Source organism: Pseudophryne corroboree, chromosome 8 (genome assembly GCF_028390025.1).
Source record: "Pseudophryne corroboree isolate aPseCor3 chromosome 8, aPseCor3.hap2, whole genome shotgun sequence".
NCBI classification, from domain to species: Eukaryota; Metazoa; Chordata; class Amphibia; order Anura; family Myobatrachidae; genus Pseudophryne; species Pseudophryne corroboree.
In genome coordinates, this window is record NC_086451.1 from 6,975,840 (window position 1) to 6,999,511 (window position 23,672).

At 51.5% G+C, this 23,672-nt stretch overlaps 1 protein-coding gene across 4 annotated transcripts in view; it reads left to right on the forward strand.

Moving 5' to 3' along the window:
- The window catches only part of KCNT1 (potassium sodium-activated channel subfamily T member 1), a 363,573-nt gene that overhangs the window by 91,470 nt on the left and 248,431 nt on the right, over positions 1–23,672 (forward strand). For 2 of the 4 annotated variants that reach the window (XM_063935850.1, XM_063935851.1), the window contains exon 3: positions 23,178–23,321. In XM_063935850.1, the coding sequence (XP_063791920.1) occupies positions 23,178–23,321 (144 nt within the window). Of the gene's footprint in view, positions 1–7,706; positions 8,011–23,022; positions 23,074–23,177; positions 23,322–23,672 lie in introns of those variants that run through there. The other 2 variants (XM_063935852.1, XM_063935854.1) reach the window with 2 other exon arrangements.

Sequence of the window (23,672 nt, forward strand, 5' to 3'; positions counted from 1 at the left end):
CCAGTTGCACTGCCAATGTTACTGTAGCTTGTCAAACACACAGTTACACAACCCACCACAATAGTGCAGTGTACAGAAACTGGGCCTAAGTCAGAGATGGACGAGTGGCGATGTCACACGCCAACAGCCGATGTCCTCATACATAGTCGCATGTGCAGTAAAAGTTGCGGCCGCGTGTCGTCCACCTCAGTACCAGCCCCACTGAGCAGCGCACATGAGGAGAACAGGAAGGCTGACACCAGCGCTTCGAAAGCCATTCACAATTATACAGCCATATCAGGCAGCATGGATGGTGTAGTGGTTAGCATTACTGCCTCACAGCACTGAGGTCATGGGTTTGATTCCCATCATGGCCCTAACTGTGTGGAGTTTGTATATTCTCCCCATGTTATACTGATAGGTTAATTGGCTGCAAACAAAATTAACCCAAATGTGTCTGTACATGTGGTAGAGAATATAGAGTGTAAGCTCCACTGGGGCAGGGACTGATGTGAATGGCTGAATATTTGCTGCGGAATATGTGTGCGCTATATTAATAACTTAATAATAATATAGGTCTTACAGCAGTGGTTCCTTGGAGCCTGGCCCAGGGAGGGTCACCAGAGGTCCTGCGCTGTGGGGTGTCATTATAGACTCCCCGCCCAGGTGAGCCCCTTGTACCACGGGCATTATAATACAGATCACTGTGTGACGCACAACCAGCGTGATATATTTTCATGTGTGTACCGAGCTGACACATTAAGTGCGAAGCTTTTAAAACCTCATAATGCTTTTTAGTTTATAAAAACATAATATCCTTCCCAGCGGCCATCTTCTGCAGTTACCATGGAGACGCCATTCTACCCTGGGCACCAGGGCAACATCCATTTTGACTGGACGACATGTAAGCCTGTAATTTCATTAGTCTGGACTGCTCGTCCCTCACAGCAATCCGAGGCCACTGTAAAACAAACACAAATGTAGAAAGAATTCTGTATGTGTAACGTTAGATCTGGGGGGCTATTTACTAAGCATTGGAGAGAGATAAAGTACCAGCCAATCAACTCCTAGCTGCCATGTCACATGCTGTGTTTAAAAAATGACAGGAAATGATTGGCTGGCACTTTATCTCCGTCCACTTTATCTCTCTCCAAGCCTTAGTGCAGAGACCCCTATTTACTAAGGGAAGTCAGACTGTGGCGAGTATATCACAGCTGTCAAATATGCATTTGCTTCCAGGGTTACCCTTTACATACCGCCCTGAAAGTGCGCCCTCTTACAGCGCACTCACAACAAAATGGAGGCTTGAAGGGAAGATAAGTGAAGGTAGAACTCTTGGGCCACCATGAAAGCCCACCTTCTTTATCATACATAGCGCATCCTCCACCCAGAACGTAGGGACAGCAGCGCTCATCCGTCTCGTTATATAGCAGAATGTATTATATATGCCGCAGTGACACATTTCTCCTATTGCCTGGTGCTAAAATACATAGGATGACCTGGCCCCACCATCCATCTCTGCCACAATACCGCCTACGGGCAACAGGTGGCAGCGCTGCGCCAGGAGTGACGGGAGAGTGACAGAACTCCGCACTTCTGCTACAGACTGGGGCCATGTTTACCCACGTCCCCAAAATAGCAGCTAAGTATAATATAATATTGCCGCATATCACCGTAATGAGAGATTAATTATCGTGGCAATGTATTAAACACATGTAGGGACACCGGCTGTCATAGGACAGTGCCCAAAAGTAAAATGATCGCCGACGCATGGACGTTACATCTGGCGATAGACTCGGCGTTAAGTATTGAGACGTACGCTGCTGGAACTAAAGTGATCCCCGTTATCGTGCGCATTGCGCCCATAGTAATCAGGTTTAGCTGCGTAAAGGGTTAGGGTGCTTCGCTACCCCGGGGTGTAACGAGCTGAAATAATAATACCACGCCCTTCAGCTGAAACAGAACGGGTGTGGAAGGGGGCGGAGAGAATTGAATACCGCCCTATAAGTGAATGCAGGACCGGATCTTTTTGTGGCATCTTCAGTTACTTCCAGCTTTGGGAGTAATCTCGTTGGGTAGTCAGGAGCCTATGATGTTATTCTGCAAGTAGCGGCGTCCTAGCATAGGGTTCTCCTAGTCGCTGCATAAGAAATCCGAAACTACGTGGAAGTCTGTGGAATCTTATTAACTGAAGAGGAGAAGATAAGGACATGCTGCAATCCCAATATAAGAGCCTGCGAGGTGCAACCCCCAAACCAGGTCCTTGCAGAGCTTTGGTGGCACCGGCACCTCATGGCATGCGGGCGTACTGTACTACATAGCTTCCCGTGGCACTTGCTAGGTGACCCCCTCTCTTGGTGATCTCAATCCAGCCCGATTTCATGGTCGACACAATTTTTTTTCGTTTATTCGCATTTTTAACACCTGTGGTTCCCTGTGCTCTGACGGTGAAAACGACACCCACAAAATAAAAAAATGCTGTGTCGATCTTTTGTTGGTATTGACCATTTCTTGTGTCGACCTTTTCATATGTTGACCTTTTGTCCATGTCAATCTTTTGTCCATCTTGACCATATAGGGTGGATATTAGGACTGTTTACTATTGTAGATGTTCTATACCCCACCCGCTTTGTACTGATGTTTCTCCCAGATAATGTGCCGCCGTCCGCTGCTACCGCCGCTGCCGGGTACTCCCCCCGTTGCGACTACCCCTGTGCCACACTGAGACCCCCCCCACACCACCACCACCACCACTGGTAATTATACTTACCTGTCCAGGAGCCGGTGACCGCTGCTTCCAGGAGGCGGCCACGCGCCGGATCCTGCTGTTGTGCGGTGACCCCCAGTGCTGTAAAGTGAGCTGCCGCTTTGTACCATCTTTTTACTGCACGGGTCACAGCACGGCAGCGCTCACCGGAGCACCGATCACCGGCTCACAGGGCACACTGCAGTGTTTTTTTTACATTCTTTTTCTTAAATAAATTCAGCCAAATCCCATTATAAGTATGGGGAATGTGATCTGATTACTAAGAAAATGCCAATTAAAGGGTTCGGAGCAGTTTTTCATGAAAACTGTGACACAGCCGCTGCGGCCCACCCCCCGCAATGGTCCGGAAACGCCTGCGTTGTACAGACGGCGCCCTAGGCACGCCCCCTCCCGTTCCGCTACCACCTCTGCCTGTCAATCAGGCAGAGGTGGTCATAGCCCTGAGGTGCTTTTAGCGTCTCACTGGGCCACCCGGGGTGCGCCCGCACTCCCCATAGGGCTTCACACTGTGTCTGTGCCTCTGTTCTTAAGGAGGGTACACACGGAGCGATGTTCTGACTACATTGCTTAGAAATTGGCTGAACATCACTCTGTCCCACGCGTCGCTATCGCCGGTGCTAGATTTGGCCTGCATGCCGTCACAGTCTAGCAGGTCGCTCATTTCACCGCTGGGTGAAATTAGCAGCCCCCGCGTCCGTCCGCCCCCCCTCGCTCAGCACACATCGCGCTGTGCTGAGCGGGTGGGAGAGATGTGTGCTGAGCAGCCTGTGCTAGATCACTGCACACATCTCCGGGGAAATCTCGCCGTCAGTACGGCCCTTTATTCTTCTCTGAGCGGCAGCTTCACCTGCCATCTTTAGCCGGAACAATCGCAGCTGCATAGCCATGTCCGCACAGAAGTGGACTAGCCCCCGAGTCAGGGAAAGCGAGGCATGGATAATGTTCAGTCACTTCCCCCCATGTCCACAGGGCCGCTTCCAGCTGGTGTAGCCATAGTAACATGCAGGCATCTTACCGTCCCTGCAGCAGTGCCGGGACGTGATTGGCTGCAGTAGGAGACACCGCCCCTTACCTATAACATAAATACCATACCTAGAAGTAACTGGATATTTGTGGGCCCCATAGCTACATTTTGTAACTGTCCCGATTCCAGCCGGACAGTCCCGCTATTCGGACGCTGTCCCTCCCGCGGGTAGTTGGGGGATCCTTTGATCAGATGCCGTGCGCACATGCATGGCATCTACTCACTGCGGGGAGGTGAGCCAGGGGGCTGCCCAGCTGCTTGTGGAGTGCTGGGCATGCCCCCAAAATGCCGGACAATGGGACCGTGCCGCGGGGCCATGCGTATTTCACCCGAGGCCATGCCCCTTTTCCGGGTCACGCGTGTGCAGAGTTGCTAGGGATCGGGAACCCCTTTATTGATGGGGGATGGGGGGGGGTCACCACTTCCTGAGGAGTTCCAGGCATGGGCTGACCAGTTTAGGGGTGCTTCTGCTATGTCGTAAGCCCCCCCCGGCTACTTCAGCCTGGCGCTGGTTACTGGAAACATGGGAGGACCCCGTGTCAGGCTCAAAGGTCCGGGGCTTGTCATCCTTCTCTGACACTAGAATCCACCAAAGCTTGCGCAGGTTTAGCTGTGACGGAGCAATGTTCTGCAGCCTGTAACTGTGACGGAGCAATGTTCTGCAGCCCGTAACTGTGACGGAGCAAAGGTCCTCATTCCGAGTTGTTCGCTCGTTAGCTGCTTTTAGCAGCATTGCACACGCTAAGCCGCCGCCTACTGGGAGTGAATCTTAGCATAGCAGAATTGCGAACGAAAGATTAGCAGATTTGCGAATAGAAATTTCTTAGCAGTTTCTGAGTAGCTCCAGACTTACTCCTACAGTGCGATCAGTTCAGTCAGTTTCGTTCCAGGTTTGACGTCACAAACACACCCAGCGTTCCCCCAGCCACTCCCCCGTTTCTCCAGACACTCCCGCGTTTTTCCCAGAAACGCAAGCGTTTTTTCGCACACACCCATAAAACGGACAGTTTCCGCCCAGAAACACCCACTTCCTGTCAATCACATTACGATCACCAGAACGATTAAATTTCTTCTTTAGGCCGTGAGTAAAATACCAAACTCTTTTGCATATTTACTTGGCGCAGGCGCACTGCGAACATTGCGCATGCGCAGTTTGCGACTAATCGCTCCGTTGCGAAAAAATCTCACGAGCGAACAACTCGGAATGAGGGCCAATGTTCTGCAGCCTGTAACTGTGACAGAGCAATGTTCTGCAGCCTGTAACTGTGATAGTAACCAGTAATCCTGCAAATGTATAGGACAGGCGTTATGTTCCTTTAATGCAATAAATTACTTTGGCAAAAAAGCACAGTAAGATAAAAGTAAGTACAGTATGCTGCTGCGACTGCCGTGTAGCTTCTCATACTGGGGACCTATTCATTAAGATTTGCACATAGGCCCCGAAAATGACGTTCCGCATTGCCACATGTCGCAGTGATTTGGAGGGTTGTTTTGAGGCAGTCTAGAAAAGGGTCAGATGTCTCTCGTCCTAACACTCTGTACCATGCTCACTCCTACCCCATCTGTGTCACCCCTGTCTGTCTACCCCTCCCCTGCAGAATGTAAGCTCTCACGAGCAGGGCCCTCTTCCCTCATGTGCTTTTCCTTCTCTAAACTTATACTGTCATAGTGTTCACTCTAGCAGTGAAAAGGGGCATGGCGCCGGACTCCGGGGGCATATGTGCGCGCATGCCCGAAACGGGGGAGCGGCCATGCAAATTAGGGGGCGCGGCCACGCCTACGTCATTTTAGTTGGCGGTGCGGCCCACAGACGCTACTATAGAGAGTGTCTGTGGCTGGCCACGTCACTTTTCGGGGCTTGCCCAGCACCTCCGTCGGTGCTGGGCTTCCCCCAGCTCTCTCCCAATGCATGAATGGATGCCGCACGCATGCGCACGGCATCTTTACACGCTGGGAGGGCAGGAAGCGGGCGGCTGTTCTAGCAGGGCGCCGCAAAAGGGGCAGGGCGGGTTTTGCCTGCTAAAAAACGGGCAGGGCGCGGCGCCCTGCTAAAACAGCCTAGCGTGAACACTACTGTGATCTACTCCTTACAACGGTTCCTAACCCTCAGTTTCTGCCTCCCTGATGCTCATCTCAGTGTCCTGTCCCTGATGCGGCAATGTGTATATAACATGTACTTACCCCATAGTTGCCGACTTTTGGGATGCTCTCTCTGGGAGAGAGCAGCCGGTCAGCTCAGCAGGGGGGCGGGCACGCCGGGCAGTGAGCTGATAAGAGGAGGGGGGCGGGCCGGAGGCAGCACGGGGGCGGGCCGGAGGGGGGCCAGAGGAGGGACGGGGCGTGGCTGCTGGAACGTGTCATGCAAGCCACGCCCCCCACTGTGCAATGCCACAATTACCGGCATTATACAGTGGGGGGCGTGGCTTGCATGACGCGATTCAACAAGAATCGCGTCATCGCCTGCCCAGACCGCCCACTTCACTCGCTAAGTGGGCAGCCGGGCAGGGGGGGACCCCTGTAATCGGGAGACTTGCCTGCTCTTCCGGGGGGCCGGGAGGGTCACCCGATTTTTGGGAGCCTCCCGGCCATTCCGGGAGGGTAGGCAAGTATGACTTACCCTGCATTGTCTTGTACTGTAAGTCGCTGTTTTCCTGTTCTACTCATTGTTTATACACTCTGCTAGGCGCTGTAGAACCCCTGTGGCGCCGTATAAATACAGGATAATAATAATGCTGGGATACGGCCTGTGGACAGGAGCCCGCCGTAACAAGGGGTATGAATGATAGGTAACACAATCTCTGTACTTCCAGAGTCTGATCAATAACGAGTGAGGTTTGTGCCCCCTCAGTGCAATTTACTAAGGGCTGGACTCAGGAGATACCACAGATCACCGCAGGTCCTGCCATAATATCCCTGTAATCCGGGACTCCTATGATGTACACAGGTTCTGTGGCTGGCAACATTAAAGCCTGCATTTCACCTGGCTTTAATCAGCCACAGAACCTGTGTACATCATAGGAGTCCCGGATTACAGGGATATTATGGCAGGCCACGTAAGCACAAGTTACCGGAGGGCGACACAGAAAGCAGTGTGGAAATGTAGCCTGTGTATGTATGTTACACTAGCTAGGGATGCCATTGGCTCTGAAATACCAAACTTTCTGTGGCTTGGAACATTGTGCATTTTCCCCTTCCTCAAGGGAAGCTGACTACTTTTCTGGATCAATGAGGAAATCTGGAAAACATGCCCTGTAAGGATTAACTGAGGGCATATTTGGGAAGCACTGCCGTAAATAACACACGTTTTACCTCACAGTGCAAGAAACTGTCCTGTGAGCTGACTCAGCATTCGTGACAATCTAGCCGAGGCGTTCCCAACCTCGCTCCTCGAGGCACACTAATGGTGCGTACACACTGGCCGATATATCAGCCCTTCTATTGAACAACCGACATATCGCAGGCCCGTCGGCCAGTGTGTACCAATGATATGTCTGTAAATGCCGTCGTTCACACACATATTGCGTCGGCCCTGCAGCACAGCCGATGACCAATATATCTACCAATATATCTACCAATATATTGGTGCATTGCTGTGTGTGCACGGGCGGTCATCTGACCGCCTGTACACATGCTGCGTCAGCCGACGGTGAATTGACAGCTGAAATGGGCGGCGCATGTAAATCCCTGCCCAGTTCGTGACGTCAGTCATGACGGATCGGGCGGTGTATATGCACAACAGACTGCCCGATCCGGCTATAGATATATCTGCAGACCAATTGATCTTATATCTATCAGTGTGTACCCAGCATAACAGGGCAGGTGTTAATGATATCCAGGCTCCGGCACAGGTGATTTCATTAGTACCTCAGTTATTTTGATTTAATCATCTGTGCTGAAGCCTGGATATCACTAAAACCTGCCCTGTTACTGTGCCTTGAGGACCGAGGTTGTGAATGTGTGATCTAGCCTATAAACTCACTTGGACGAGTGACATTAATGAGGCACGAGGCACTGGTTCATACTGGATGAACACATGCCTCCAAATATGTAACATTTTCTTAGGCACCCCCAGGTGTGTGCTCTGATCTCCACCCCTCCTCCATCCTCCCACAAAGTGCATTGAGGCTGTGCAGCAGGAACCTGGTTACTGAGGGTGAGCGTGGGATAGGTGTGCAGCCATGTCTTCAACACTGAGTATGGAGGTTGTCAGGAAGGTCCTGGACGCGTCGCTGGGCAAATGGTGAGCGACTCCCGCTGGTCACAGCGTTCATGGGTGGATTTTGGTTTTCTAAATCAATCTCTCTCTCTCCAAACTTTTATGAGACTTGCAGTAAATTACAAGTTGAACCTTTACTAAGCAGTGATACGAGTGGAGAAGTTGCCCATGGCAACCAATCAGCACTGAAGTAACATCTATAAATTGCATATAATAAAATTATACAGAGCTGCTGATTGGTTGCTGGGGCAACTTCTCCACTGGCTCACTTCTCCGCTCTTATCACTGCTTAGTAAATGTCCCCTTAAGTCCCATAGAGTAATGTGTGGAGGGAGCGGACGGCGTGCCGCAGATGTGGTCATGACTCGGAAGCTGTATGCGTGGTGTTCTGTATCGGTGCTGTGGTCCCGCGACAGAGACGTAGAGTAGATGGAGTGTATGCTGCACGGTTCCGCAGCCGGTCTGTGTCACAGCACACGTCACGCTACAGTCACTAGGCTTACCATACTGGCCCTTTACGGCGGGACGCTCGTGGGTTACACAGGTTCTGTGGCTGCTTACCACCAGGAGACATGCAGGCTTGTAGTCAGCCAGCCCCAGAACCTGTATAATTAAATTCATGTGTCCCGGTTTATAAGGATGGTATACTAAGCCTATATATTGCACTGTTCCGTATGTAAGTCTGGTGCCAGCAAGTCAGAAAGCGGAGGGTCTATGGAGGCTGCCTATAGTGACCGTTCCTCCAGTGACCCTCTAATGATATCTTATCAGGTCCCTCGATGTGTACCCAGCACTATACATGGGGTAGACATAGACAGGGCTGTCCTTCTCTTTTTTTTTTTTTTTTTTTTTGTAGGGGCTTAGTGGGCAGTTGCCAGGGTCCCAGGAGTATAAGGGCCCTGGGCTGATAGCTGAGGGTCTCCTTTTTCCAGGGGTACCAGATTTTTGAAAATCGGCCCTGGGGAACCGGAGATATCTGACGTCAGACAGTAGTCCCCATCTGACCATGTTAATTGCTCTTCCCAGCCGGATATCTCAGGTGTCTGACTTAGTGTTTCTGAGGGTATACTCCAAAAGCTGGGACTCTCGCCTTTCAGGGAACACTGGCAGCTTGTCTGTACTATACCCAGAACCAGAGATATCAGCCTTCCAGCAGCCGCTCCCTGCTCCAGCTCCACACGTCTGGGATGCAGTTTTATAGATTTGTTGGTGGATTGCTCTGGCTCCGGAACTCTGGCCCCCAGCACCCCCTGAAAGTGTTTTATCCCATTGAAAGCTAATAAATCTATTTCCGGGAACTGGAGATATCTGCAGTCAAGCAAGCCTCTCCTGGTAACGCAGGGAGCGTATGTCGTGGGGTGGGGTGGGGTTGGGGGGTTCCAGCATAATATGTACAGAACCTTTAAAAGTGATAACCTGGTTGAGTTAAACTATGACAGAGGGTATACTCACCTCCCTGTAGCATGTAAGCTCTCACGGGCAGGGCCCTCCGTCCTCATGGAGCAGTACGGATGGTGTAATGGTTAGCATTACTGCCTCACAGCACTGAGGTCTTGGGTTCGATTCCCACTGTGGCCCTGACTGTGTGGAGTTTGTATATTCTCCCCGTACTTGCGTAGGTTTCCTCCGGGTACTCCGGTTTCCTCCCACAATCTACAAATATACTGGTAGGATAATTGGCTCCCAACAAAAAAAATTAACCCTAGCGTCAGGGACGTGCAGTCAGGGGAGGCAGTGCCTCCCCTGTCATTACTGATTAAAATAATATAAAGAAGATACTTATGACACATATTCTGTGTCATAAGTATTTGCTTTATATTATCCTAATCATCCCAGTCCTGTGTAAAGTGTTTGGGAGGCACCGATCGTGATGCCTCCCTGTCAGATAGGGAAAAGTATGGGAGTAGGGGTGGGCGGGGCCTAGCAATGGGCATTAAAAGCCCTTTGAAAAATCATGGAAAAGCGGCACCATTAGTGGTGCCGCTTTCACACAGGGACGTGCTTTCAACCTATGAAAGCACGTCCCCTGTCAGTCAGGCCACAGTGATTGGCCAGCGGATCCGTCACTGGATCCGCTGTCAATCACTGTTGTGGGCGCGGCGGAGGTGCAAGCGTCGGCGTGGGTGCTGGCGGCGGTGCGGGCGGCAGGGGTGTGGGCGGCGTGGTCGCAGCGGTGCGGGCGGCGTGAGTGCGGGCGGCGGTGCAGAGTTTGAGCAGCAGAGAGGTAACCCATTTCGAAAATGGCGCCTCAGCGTAATTTTTTAAATTGAAGATGGCCGCCGCGAGCCAATCACGGCTCGCCGCGTCATCGCTCCGCCCTCTCTGGCTGACTTATATAAGTCAGCGCGAGGGAGCGGCTGTCAGTCCGACGGCGGAGGAGGAGCGGAGAAGAGCTCCTGAAGGCTGAAGACGCCGGAAGTCCTGGATGGGCGGCGGCTATGCAAAAGAGCTTAGCAGCCGCCGCCCACCAGGTGAAGACGCTGGAAGCCCTGGGGAAGGCGGCGGCCATGCAAAAGAGCTTAAAGGCTGCCGCCCCAAGGTGAAGACCCTGTGCAATAAAACTTATTCTCCTGACGTCCTAGTGGATGCTGGGAACTCCGTAAGGACCATGGGGAATAGACGGGCTCCGCAGGAGACTGGGCACTCTAAGAAAGAATTAGGACTACTGGTGTGCACTGGCTCCTCCCTCTATGCCCCTCCTCCAAACCTCAGTTAGAATCTGTGCCCGGCTCGAGCTGGTTGCACACTAGGGGCTCTCCTGAGCTTCTAGTAAAGAAAGTATTTATTAGGTTTTTTATTTTCAGTGAGATCTGCTGGCAACAGACTCACTGCTACGAGGGACTGAGGGGAGAGAAGCGAACCTACCTGCTTGCAGCTAGCTTGGGCTTCTAGGCTACTGGACACCATTAGCTCCAGAGGGATCGAACACAGGCCCAGCCTCGGTCGTCCGGTCCCGGAGCCGCGCCGCCGTCCCCCTTGCAGAGCCAGAAGCAAGAAGAACGTCCTGGAAATCTGCGGCTGAAGACTCCGGTCTTCATTAAGGTAGCGCACAGCACTGCAGCTGTGCGCCATTGCTCCCTATGCACACCACATACTCCGGTCACTGATGGGTGCAGGGCGCTGGGGGGGGCACCCTGGGCTGCAATTAGAGTACCTTAAATTGGCAAAACAACACATAATATAGTCTAATAAACTATATATGTGTAAAAATACCCTGCCATAATATTAATAAGAGCGGGAGAAGCCCGCCGAAAAAGGGGCGGGGCTATCTCCCTCAGCACACTGGCGCCATTTCCTCTTCACAGCTCCGCTGGAAGACCGCTCCCCAGGCTCTCCCCTGCAGTTTCCAGGCTCAAAGGGTAAAAAAGAGAGGGGGGGGCACTAAATTTAGGCGCAAAACTGTATTGTATAGCTGCTATAGGGAAAATCACTTTGTGTAGTGTAAATCCCTGTTTATATAGCGCTGTGGTGTGTGCTGGCATACTCTCTCTCTCTGTCTCCCCAAAGGACTTTGTGGGGTCCTGTCCTCAGTCAGAGCATTCCCGGTGTGTGTGTGCGGTGTGTCGGTACGGCTGTGTCGACATGTTTGAGGAGGAGGCTTATGTGGAGGCGGAGCAGGTGCCGATAAATGTGATGTCACCCCCTGCGGGGTCGACACCAGTGTGGATGGATATGTGGAAGGTATTAACCGACAGTGTCAACTCCTTACATAAAAGGTTCGATGACCTAACAGCTGTGGGACAGCCGGCTTCTCAGCTAGTGCCTGCCCAGGCGTCTCAAAGGCAATCAGGGGCTCAAAAACGCCCGCTACCTCAGATGGCAGACACAGATGTCGACACGGAGTCTGACTCCAGTGTCGACGACGACGAGACTAATGTACATTCCACTAGGGCCATCCGTTGCATGATTACGGCAATGAAAAATGTGTTGCACATTTCTGACATTAACCCAGGTACCACTAAAAAGGGTATTATGTTTGGGGAGAAAAAGCAACCAGTGGTTTTTCCCCCTTCAGATGAGTTAAATGAAGTGTGTGAAGAAGCGTGGGCTTCCCCTGATAAAAAAACTAGTGTATTCTAAAAAGTTACTAATGGCGTACCCTTTCCCGCCAGAGGACAGGGTACGTTGGGAGACATCCCCGAGGGTGGATAAAGCGCTCGCACGCTTGTCAAAAAAGGTGGCACTACCGTCTCGGGATACGGCCGCCTTTAAGTAGCCTGCGGATAGAAAGCAGGAGGCTATCCTGAAGTCTGTATATACACACTCAGGTACTATACTGAGACCTGCTATTGCTTCAGCATGGATGTGCAGTGCTGCAGCAGCGTGGTCTGATTCCCTGTCTGATAACATTGATTCCCTTGACAGGGACACTATATTGCTAACCATAGAGCATATTAAAGACGTAGTCTTATATATGAGAGATGCACAGAGGGATATTTGCCGGCTGGCATCTAGAATTAATGCAATGTCCATTTCTGCCAGGAGAGTATTATGGACTCGGCAGTGGACAGGTGATGCGGATTCTAAAAGGCACATGGAGGTTTTGCCTTACAAGGGTGAGGAATTGTTTGGGGATGGTCTCTCGGACCTCGTTTCCACAGCGACAGCTGGGAAGTCGACATTTTTACCTCAGGTTCCCTCACAGCCTAAGAAAGCACCGTATTATCAGGTACAGTCCTTTCGGCCCCAGAAAGGCAAGCGGGTTAAAGGCGCGTCCTTTCTGCCCAGAGGCAGGGGTAGAGGGAAAAAGCTGCACCATACAGCCAGTTCCCAAGAACAAAAATCCTCCCCTGCTGCCGTGAAATCCACCGCATGACGCTGGGGCTCCACTGGTGGAGCCAGGTGTGGTGGGGGCCCGTCTCCGGAACTTCAGCGACCGGTGGGTTCGCTCACAGGTGGTTCCCTGGGTTCTACAAGTGGTATCTCAGGGATACAAGCTGGAATTCGAGACGTCTCCCCCTCGCCGTTACCTCAAATCAGCCTTGCCAGCTACTCCCCCGGACAGGGAGGTAGTGCTGGCGGCAATTCACAAGCTGTACCTCCAGCAGGTGATAATAAAAGTTCCCCTCCTTCAACAGGGACGGGGTTACTATTCCACAATGTTTGTGGTACCGAAACCAGACGGTTCAGTGAGATCCATTCTAAATTTGAAATCCTTGAACACTTATATAAGGAAGTTCAAGTTCAAAATGGAATCGCTCAGGGCGGTTATTGCAAGCCTGGAAGAAGGGGATTACATGGTATAACTGGACATCAAGGATGCTTACCTGCATGTCCCCATTTACCCACCTCACCAGGTGTACCTCCGTTTTGTGGTACAAGACTGCCATTACCAATTCCAGACGTTGCCGTTTGGTCTGTCCACGGCACCGAGGGTATTTACCAAGGTAATGGCCGAAATGATGATACTCCTTCGAAAGAAGGGAGTTATAATTATCCCATACTTGGACGATCTCCTTATAAAGGCGAGGTCCAGGGAGCAGTTGTTGGTCGGAGTAGCACTATCTCAGGAAGTGCTACAACAGCACGGCTGGATTCTGAATATTCCAAAGTCGCAGCTGGTTCCTACGACGCGTCTGCTGTTCCTGGGTATGATTCTGGACACAGAACAGAAGAAGGTGTTTCTCCCGGAGGAGAAGGCCAAGGAGTTGTCATCTCTGGTCAGAGACCTCCTGAAACCAAAACAGGTGTCGGTGCATCACTGCACGCGAGTCCTGGGAAAGATGGTAGCTTCTTACGAGGCAATTCCATTCGGCAGGTTCCATGCAAGGATCTTTCAGTGGGATCTGTTAGACAAGTGGTCCGGATCGCATCTTCAGATGCATCGGCTGATCACCCTGTCCCCGAGGGCCAGGGTGTCTCTGCTGTGGTGGCTGCAGAGTGCTCATCTTCTAGAAGGCCGCAGATTCGGCATACAGGATTGGGTCATGGTGACCACGGATGCAAGCCTCCGAGGTTGGGGGGCAGTCACTCAGGGAAGAAACTTCCAAGGACAATGGTCGAGTCAGGAGGCTTCCCTACACATAAATATTCTGGAACTAAGGGCCATTTACAATGCCCTAAGTCAGGCAAGACCCCTGCTTCAAAACCAGCCGGTGCTGATTCAGTCAGACAACATCACGGCGGTCGCCCATTTAAACCGACAGGGCGGCACAAGAAGCAGGATGGCGATGGCAGAAGCCACAAGGATTCTCCGATGGGCGGAAAATCACGTGATAGCACTGTCAGCAGTGTTCATTCCGGGAGTGGACAACTGGGAAGCAGACTTCCTCAGCAGGCACGACCTCCACCCGGGAGAGTGGGGACTTCATCCAGAAGTCTTCCAACTGATTGTAAACCGTTGGGAAAGGCCACAGGTGGACATGATGGCGTCCCGCCTAAACAAAAAGCTAAAAAGATATTGCGCCAGGTCAAGGGACCCTCAGGCAATAGCTGTGGACGCTCTAGTGACACCGTGGGTGTACCAGTCGGTTTATGTGTTCCCTCCTCTTCCTCTCATACCAAAGGTGCTGAGGATAATAAGAAAGAGAGGAGTAAGAACTATACTCATCGTTCCGGATTGGCCAAGAAGGACTTGGTACCCGGAACTACAAGAGATGATCTCAGAGGACCCTTGGCCTCTGCCTCTCAGACAGGACCTGCTACAGCAGGGGCCCTGTCTGTTCCAAGACTTACCGCGGCTGCGTTTGACGGCATGGCGGTTGAACGCCGGATCCTGATGGAAAAGGGCATTCCGGTTGAAGTTATTCCTACGCTGATAAAAGCTAGGAAAGATGTGATAGCAAAGCATTATCACCGCATATGGCGAAAATATGTTGCTTGGTGTGAGGCTATGAAGGCCCCCACAGAAGAATTTCAGCTGGGTCGATTTCTGCACCTCCTACAGTCAGGAGTGACTATGGGCCTAAAATTGGGTTCCATTAAAGTCCAGATTTCGGCCCTGTCTATTTTCTTTCAAAAAGAACTGGCTTCGCTGCCTGAAGTTCAGACGTTTGTTAAGGGAGTGCTGCATATTCAGCCCCCTTTTGTGCCTCCAGTGGCACCTTGGGATCTCAACGTTGTGTTGGATTTCCTAAAATCACATTGGTTTGAGCCACTTCAGACCGTGGAATTAAAATATCTCACGTGGAAAGTGGTCATGCTTTTGGCCTTGGCTTCGGCTAGGCGGGTGTCAGAATTGGCGGCTTTGTCCTGTAAAAGCCCCTATCTGATCTTCCATATGGACAGAGCAGAATTGAGGACGCGTCCCCAATTCCTCCCTAAGGTGGTATCAGCGTTTCATTTGAACCAACCTATTGTGGTGCCTGCGGCTACTCGGGACTTGGAGGCCTCCAAGTTGCTGGACGTAGTCCGGGCCCTGAAAATCTATGTTTCCAGGACGGCTAGAGTCAGAAAGACTGACTCGCTGTTTATCCTGCATGCACCCAACAAGCTGGGTGCTCCTGCTTCTAAGCAGACTATTGCTCGCTGGATCTGCTCCACGATTCAACTTGCACATTCTGCGGCTGGACTGCCGCATCCTAAATCAGTAAAAGCCCATTCCACGCTCTTCTTGGGCGGCTGCCCGAGGGGTCTCGGCTTTACAACTTTGCCGAGCTGCTGCCTGGTCGGGATCAAACACGTGTGCAAAATTCTACAAGTTTGATACCCTGGCTGAGGAGGACCTTGAGTTTGCTCATTCGGTGCTGCAGAGTCATCCGCACTCTCCCGCCCGTTTGGGAGCTTTGGTATAATCTCCATGGTCCTTACGGAGTTCCCAGCATCCACTAGGACGTCAGAGAAAATAAGAATTTACTCACCGGTAATTCTATTTCTCGTAGTCCGTAGTGGATGCTGGGCGCCCGTCCCAAGTGCGGACTTTCTGCAATACGTGTATATAGTTATTGCCTAACTAAAGGGTTATTGTTATGAGCCATCTGTTAGTGAGGCTCAGTTGTTATTCATACTGTTAACTGGGTATAGTATCACGAGTTGTACGGTGTGATTGGTGTGGCTGGTATGAGTCTTACCCAGGATTCCAAATCCTTTCCTTGTTGTGTCAGCTCTTCCGGGCACAGTTTCCCTAACTGAGGTCTGGAGGATGGGCATAGAGGGAGGAGCCAGTGCACACCAGGTAGTCCTAAAGCTTTCTTTAGTTGTGCCCAGTCTCCTGCGGAGCCCGTCTATTCCCCATGGTCCTTACGGAGTTCCCAGCATCCACTACGGACTACGAGAAATAGAATTACCGGTGAGTAAATTCTTATTTTGTTAAGACTGTGTGGTGTTTTTATTTTAATATTTTCTTTACAGGTGGGCAACAGGTGCCAGCAGGCCATTTATGTCTGGGCATGCTGGCACTTGTGGTTCTCCAAGTGCCAGCATGCTGGGGCAGGCTTGCTGGGACCTGTAGGCCACCTGTAAAGAACAATATTACTATTCTTTACAGGCGGACTACAGGTGCCAGCGGGCCCATTATGTCCGGGCATGCTGGCACTTGTGGTTCTCCAAGTGCCAGCATGCTGGGATCTGTAAAGAACAATTTTAACAATGAACCCCGCACCCACCGCCACCAGGGGTGCGGGGCATAGCACCGGGCTATCAGCCCAGTGCTGGTTATTGCTCGGGAGGGGGGACCCCATGTTTATTTTTTGGGGTCCCCACTTCTGAGGAATTCCAGCCCTGGGCTGACTAGCTTGGGGGGGGGGGGGGGGGGGGGTAGATTAATGCTATGGCAGGGGGACCCCATACAGAGTGTCTCCCCTGCTATGGCATTACCCCCCCTGGCTGGTGCTGGTTTTACAAATTGTGCCTCCCCAGCCACTGACCTCACCGCACGCCACTGCCTAGCGTGTATGACTGTGTGTACATGTGATAGGAATATAGAGTGTAAGCTCCACTGGGGCACGGACTGATGTGAATAGGCAAATATTCCCTGTACAGCGCTGCGGAATATGTGTGCGCTATATAAATAACTGGTAATAAATAATGTGCAGCGGAAGCTTTGTGGTGCCTTAGAAATAAAGGATAATGATACTTAATATGGCATGCTGAGCCTCCTGTGCAACCAGAAGTCTGAGCATTCAGGTACTTGTAGTTCCACAACAGAGACGTGAGATCTGTTCTCTGCAGTAATAAGATCATACAGCAGTTGCTGGTACACGTGAGACTGTTCAGTAAATGTCCTGCCAGAAGCATGAGAATGAGACGCTCGGCTGGGGGAGACACCCGGGTCAGGCTGTGCCAGCTGCCCATCTGCTGATGGCATGACATCTGCCGGGGCTTCTCACGGCAGTGCCACGCTCTTATATCTCCATGTATCGGTGACACGGCTGGCAGAGCGTCAGACAGCGGGCGACACACATGACATCAGGCTGTGATTTATCTCTAGGAGAGAGAAATAAAATGTCCTGTAGGGCAGGGAGCCGCCAGTGTGCGGCCTGAGCCAACGTCACTGCAGACATGTTCCACAACTGCTGCCCCAATACAGCACAGAGGGAGGGGGAATCACTGGTAACAGGACCAATAGGACTCTGACTGTAGGGAGATAATATTGCAGCACATGGGGAGGTGTACAGTCCTGATCACCCTGCAAGGACAACAGTGTCTACAGGTCAGTCAAGAGCCTAATTCAGACCTGATCGCAGCAGCAAATTTGTTAGCAGTTGGGTAAATCCATGTGCACTGCAGGTGGGGCAGATGTAACATGTGCAGAGAGAGTTAGATTGGGGTGGGTTATATTGTTTCTGTGCAGGGTAAATAAATACTGGTTGCTTTATTTTTATACTGCAATATAGATTTCAGTTTGAACCCCCCCCCCCCCACCAAATCTAACTCTCTCTGCACATGTTACATCTGCCCCACCTGCAGTGCACATGTTACATCTGCCCCACCTGCAGTGCACATGGGGGGTCATTCCGAGTTGATTGCTCGCTAGCAACTTTTTGCAGTGCAGCGATCAGATAGCCGCCGCCTATGGGGGAGTGTATTTTAGCTTTGCAAGTGTGCGAACGCTTTTGCAGCCGACGGCACAAAAACGTTTTTTACAGTTTCTGAGTAGCTCTGGACTTACTCAGCCGCTGCGATCACATCGGTCTTTTTGGTCCCGGAATTGACGTCAGACACCCGCGCTGCAAATGTTTGGACACGCCTGCGTTTTTCCAACCACTCCCAGAAAACGGTCAGTTGCCACCCACAAACGCCTTCCTTCTGTCAATCACCTTGCGATCTGCTGTGCGAATGGATTCTTCGTTAAATCCATCGCCCAGCACCGATCCACTTTGTACTTGTACGACGCGCCTGCGCATTGCGGTGCATACGCATGCGCAGTTTTGCCGAGATTTAACCTGATCGCAGCGCTGCAAGAAGTTGCTAGCGAGCGATCACCTTGGAATAACCCCCATGGTTTTGCCCATCTGCTAACAAATTTGCTGTTACGATCAGGTCTGAATTAGGCCCCATGCCATATTGCTGTGAATGTTCTGCTCTCAGATCATTACAAACTGGCCAATGGCATCAGTGGAAGGTATTATATTTTTTTTTTTTTTTTTTTTTTTTTTTTGCTGTTCCCATGAATCTTCTATACTTTTGGTTTAGAATAGCAAGAGAACTTAAAGAAAAAAAACCTTTTTTTTTTTTTTTTTTTTTGGGTGAAGCATCCCTAACAGAAACATGCTAGAGTGTTGGTCATATGTATGCAGAGTGTATATACATTATTCCCACTGGCGTTTTGTGCTTAGAAATGCAAGTCTGCGTGCGTTTCGCATGTCGTGGGTAGCTAGCGTTTTTCTGCGTTTTGGGAGGTCGGTATTGCTCCAGGCGTTGCATGGAAGAGGTGTCCCTATGTAACACTACCCTAGTGCAAGAAAATACACAAGTGGTGTGCAATCTCAGGAACAATGGGCCCCCCATATACTGTACAGGGGATACCAGATTAAGGGCGTCCCAGTCATTACCCCTGCAGTGCTAGGGTGCAGCTTGTTGGTTCGCTAAGATGTAATGAGTATTGCTTTTATCCCTCGGTGCCAAAGCAGAAATATGGGGGGAGTCCCCGCTCCTTGGGTTTCCAGCAGTGTATAGTGGGGACATTTGGCTGCTCCATCTGGGGCTTAGTCATGCAGAGGTGCACTAGGGACGTTCAGGTATGAAATAAGAGGCGGGTGATAGAGTACTGCTTCCTATAGGGCTGTGTACTCGCACTCCATAATACAGCAACACGGGAGCCTCCGCAAGACGGAAACTCCAGAGGAAATCACAGGAGGAGAGTGGGTACCACTGGCAGGGTAAGGAGGATGGTGCGGATCTATGGGAGGGGAAGGAGGAAGGTGGGGATCTCCAAGAGGGTGGAAGATAAGATAATCCTGGGAAGATGGTGCTGCCGCTGGCCACAGCGCAGATATACTGGGGCGGTTAGCGGACCCTGGACCCTCCAGCAGCCCAGGCCTGGGTAATTTGATTCTGCGTCGCTTCTTCTTCCCCCTATCTGATCCCAGGTTCCGCGTCGTCGCTACTTCTTCTTCCCCCTATCTGATCCCAGATTCCGCGTCGTTTCTTCTTCTTCCCCCTATCTGATCCCAGGTTCCGCGTCGTCGCTACTTCTTCTTCCCCCTATCTGATCCCAGATTCCGCGTCGTCTCTTCTTCTTCCCCCTATCTGATCCCAGGTTCCGCGTCGTTTCTTCTTCTTCCCCCTATCTGATCCCAGGTTCCGCGTCGTCGCTACTTCTTCTTCCCCCTATCTGATCCCAGGTTCCGCGTCGTCGCTACTTCTTCTTCCCCCTATCTGATCCCAGGTTCCGCGTCGTCGCTACTTCTTCTTCCCCCTATCTGATCCCAGGTTCCGCGTCGTTTCTTCCCCCTAGATTCTGCGTCGTCGCTGCGTCTCCCTATCTGATCCCAGATTCCTCCTGCGCCCCCTCCATCCTCCTGTTGCACTGTAGCCCATAGCCTGCCATAGGGACTATGGAGTGGGTTCAGTTTAGTTTCTCAGTTTGCTGTCTCTTTCCCAGTCTGAGCAGAAGACGTAGCTAATCCTTTTATCCAGCCCGCTCTGCGTCTCTCCCGCAGAGCATTATATAGCGTCGCCTCTGCTACACGGGCAGGCTGATATTTTCCTTGTGGCCTTATTCACCTTTTATATTCCAATTATACAAATTATAATGTCCTCTGTCTAATGCAAAATCCAGGCCTGGACTGTAATATTCCTCAATCTCCCTGGTGACTTCTAATATCCTTATAATCTACCTCCTCTGTATGTTGGCGGATAATATAATTGGCATTATAAGACCTATGCAGAGCCTCCCCTCACAGTAGTGTATACAGTGCTGCGCGGATTTCAGCTGGTGTCGTTACCCGGAGGCGCTGCACGTTCTGTCTGATATTAAACAGACGTTGTACAAAAACACTTCATGTGATTAATGCACATTACTCAAGCACATCGCTATTCCTAGTGACGCCAACACGCTATGGCACTGCCAGAATAACACAAGAACCATCCGGCCCGGGGATGCCCACAGTAATCAGCAACATATTCCATGTATTGCTGGATCAGACACTAGTGGAATAGAGAATACATGGATTGCTCTAGACACCTGTGATTAGTGTGTGTGTGTGTGTGTGTGTGTGTGTGTGTGTGTGTGTAGATATTTATAGTATATACAGGTGCGTGTAACACTTATCATACTGTAACAATACCTATTTCCCGATAGAGTGTAAGCCTGTGTGCGGCGTCCTGTTACCGCTAACCCTGTCTGTTATTACTCAGCCTTGTTTCATTAGTCTTCTTCCCAATTGTGAAGTGCAACGGAATACGCTGGCACCAAATAAGTGACTGGTAGGTTAATTGGCTCCCAACAAAAAATGAACCCTAATGTATGTGTGCACGGGTACATGGGCAGACCAGGGATGTGCGGTGAGCTAAATGGGGAATTATACACATGGGCAGCAGTATATACATGTGGGCATTATACACAGGTGCAGCGGTATATACATGTGGGCATTATACACAGGTGCAGCGGTATATACATGTGGGCATTATTATACACAGGTGCAGCGCTATATACATACATGTGAGCATTATACACAGGTGCAGCGGTATATACATGTGAGCATTATACACAGGTGCAGCGGTATATACATGTGGGCATTATACACAGGTGCAGCGGTATATAAATGTGGGCATTATACACAGGCGCAGTGGTATATACATAAATGTGGGCATTATACACAGGAGCAGTGGTATATACATGTGAGCATTATACACAGGTGCAGCGGTATATACATGTGGGCATTATACACAGGTGCAGCGGTATATACATGTGGGCATTATACACAGGTGCAGCGGTATATAAATGTGGGCATTATACACAGGTGCAGCGGTATATAAATGTGGGCATTATACACAGGTGCAGCGGTATATAAATGTGGGCATTATACACAGGCGCAGTGGTATATACATGTGGGCATTATATGCAAGGGCGGCGGTGTATACTGCTGGGGTGGGGGGCTACCTCTCCTGCCATAGACCACTATACTCCAGAGTTTTGACTGTAGAAATGGTTAGAATAATAGCAAGAAGATATTTATAATATCGCTGGTGGAACCGGCATAGTTGTAGGGGGCTCCCCAGTTATGGTATAGGGGGGGATTAGGCTACCTCATGTACAGGTGCGTCCTGTTCTCTCACCCTGAGCGGTGGTGGCAGCAGGGTAAGGTTATTGGGAAAGGAGTGTTTAGTAAATGTCTCACGTAAACGACAAAGCTTCTATGTTATTGAGCTGTTACATGATAACTGAGAGCTGCGTGTCCTGTGTTCTCTATAAATATTACATGGAGCGTCACTTATTCTGCACCATTATTTTTCAGTTCTGTATTTATAATTGGTAGCAGCTGCCATGTTTGCTGTGCCAGTGTCTATTCAAATATGAATAAGGAACAATGCCATCTGGTGGCCAAATTACCATGAAGAACTGCAGGATGTTTCCTAAGCAATAAACTAGGGCCGAAAGATTCCCAAAACATTAGGCTCACTTCCCAATCCCTCAGCAAGACTCTGCCCTGCAATGGCTGCAAATAATACAGTCCTCTCCACATAGCTGTACAGGTGAGGGCACCCTGCGGGGCCGGGCAGTGCTGTACAGGTGAGGGCACCCTGCGGGGCCGGGCAGTGCTGTACAGGTGAGGGCACCCTGCGGGGCCGGGCAGTGCTGTACAGGTGAGGGCACCCTGCGGGGCCGGGCAGTGCTGTACAGGTGAGGGCACCCTGCGGGGCCGGGCAGTGCTGTACAGGTGAGGGCACCTTGCGGGGCCGGGCAGTGCTGTACAGGTGAGGGCACCCTGCGGGGCAGTGCTGTACAGGTGAGGGCACCCTGCGGGGCAGTGCTGTACAGGTGATCGCACCCTGTGGGGCCAGGCAGTGCTGTAATGGTGAGCGCACCCTGCGGGGCCGGGCAGTGCTGTACAGGTGAGGGCACTCTGCGGGGCCGGGCAGTGCTGTACAGGTGAGGGCACCCTGCGGGGCAGTGCTGTACAGGTGAGGGCACCCTGCGGGGCAGTGCTGTACAGGTGAGGGCACCCTGCGGGGCAGTGCTGTACAGGTGAGGGCACCCTGCGGGGCAGTGCTGTACAGGTGAGCGCACCCTGCGGGGCCAGGCAGTGCTGTACAGGTGAGCGCACCCTGCGGGGCCGGGCAGTGCTGTACAGGTGAGGGCACCTTGCGGGGCCGGGCAGTGCTGTACAGGTGAGGGCACCCTGTGGGGCAGTGCTGTACAGGTGAGGGCACCCTGTGGGGCAGTGCTGTACAGGTGAGGGCACCCTGCGGGGCAGTGCTGTACAGGTGAGCGCACCCTGCGGGGCCAGGCAGTGCTGTACAGGTGAGCGCACCCTGCGGGGCCAGGCAGTGCTGTACAGGTGAGGGCACCCTGGATGGCTGGGCATTGCTTGGCATCTGGGCAGAGCGGGTGCACCTTGGTTAGGATGAGCAGCACATAGTACAGCCCCTCCCTCTCCAGCTCATTGTCTCAGGCTCTCTGCATTACAGCTGGCTGGCAGGAGGGCTCCCTGGTCTGTGAGATGGGCTCCTGGCTGGCAGACCCTGGCACCGTCTCACCCTAATGTAAGGGAGGTGTGTTGGGGGCTGGGGGAGGGATGCCTGTGTCTTGTGTGTTTGTGCATCTCCCAGCAAACTAACCCGTCACCTCCTCCCTGTTCTCTCTGCAGGCTGGCAGCTGACAAGACTGGGGTCATCCTAGACATCAGCACCCTGAAGATGAATGAGCTGGAGACCGAGGTCCCCCCTCTGCCGCCCAGATACCGCTTCAGAGACCTCCTGCTGGGGGACCAGACCTTCCAGAACGATGACAGGTGAGAGGGGGGAGGTCCTGCTGTGTCAGTCGGGAATGCTGGAGCTGTTCCTGGTGCTGAAACTGCAGAGCTGCCCTGGCTGTGTCTATACGCTTCCTAATATACAGTACTTGTGTAGCTTCCTTATATACAGTACTTGTGTAGCTTCCTTTATATACAGTACTTGTGTAGCTTCCTAATATACAGTACTTGTGTAGCTTCCTTATATACAGTACTTGTGTAGTCGTGTGCTTCCTTATATACAGTACTTGTGTAGCTTCCTTATATACAGTACTTGTGTAGCTTCCTTATATACAGTACTTGTGTAGTCATGTGCTTCCTTATATACAGTACTTGTGTAGCTTCCTTATA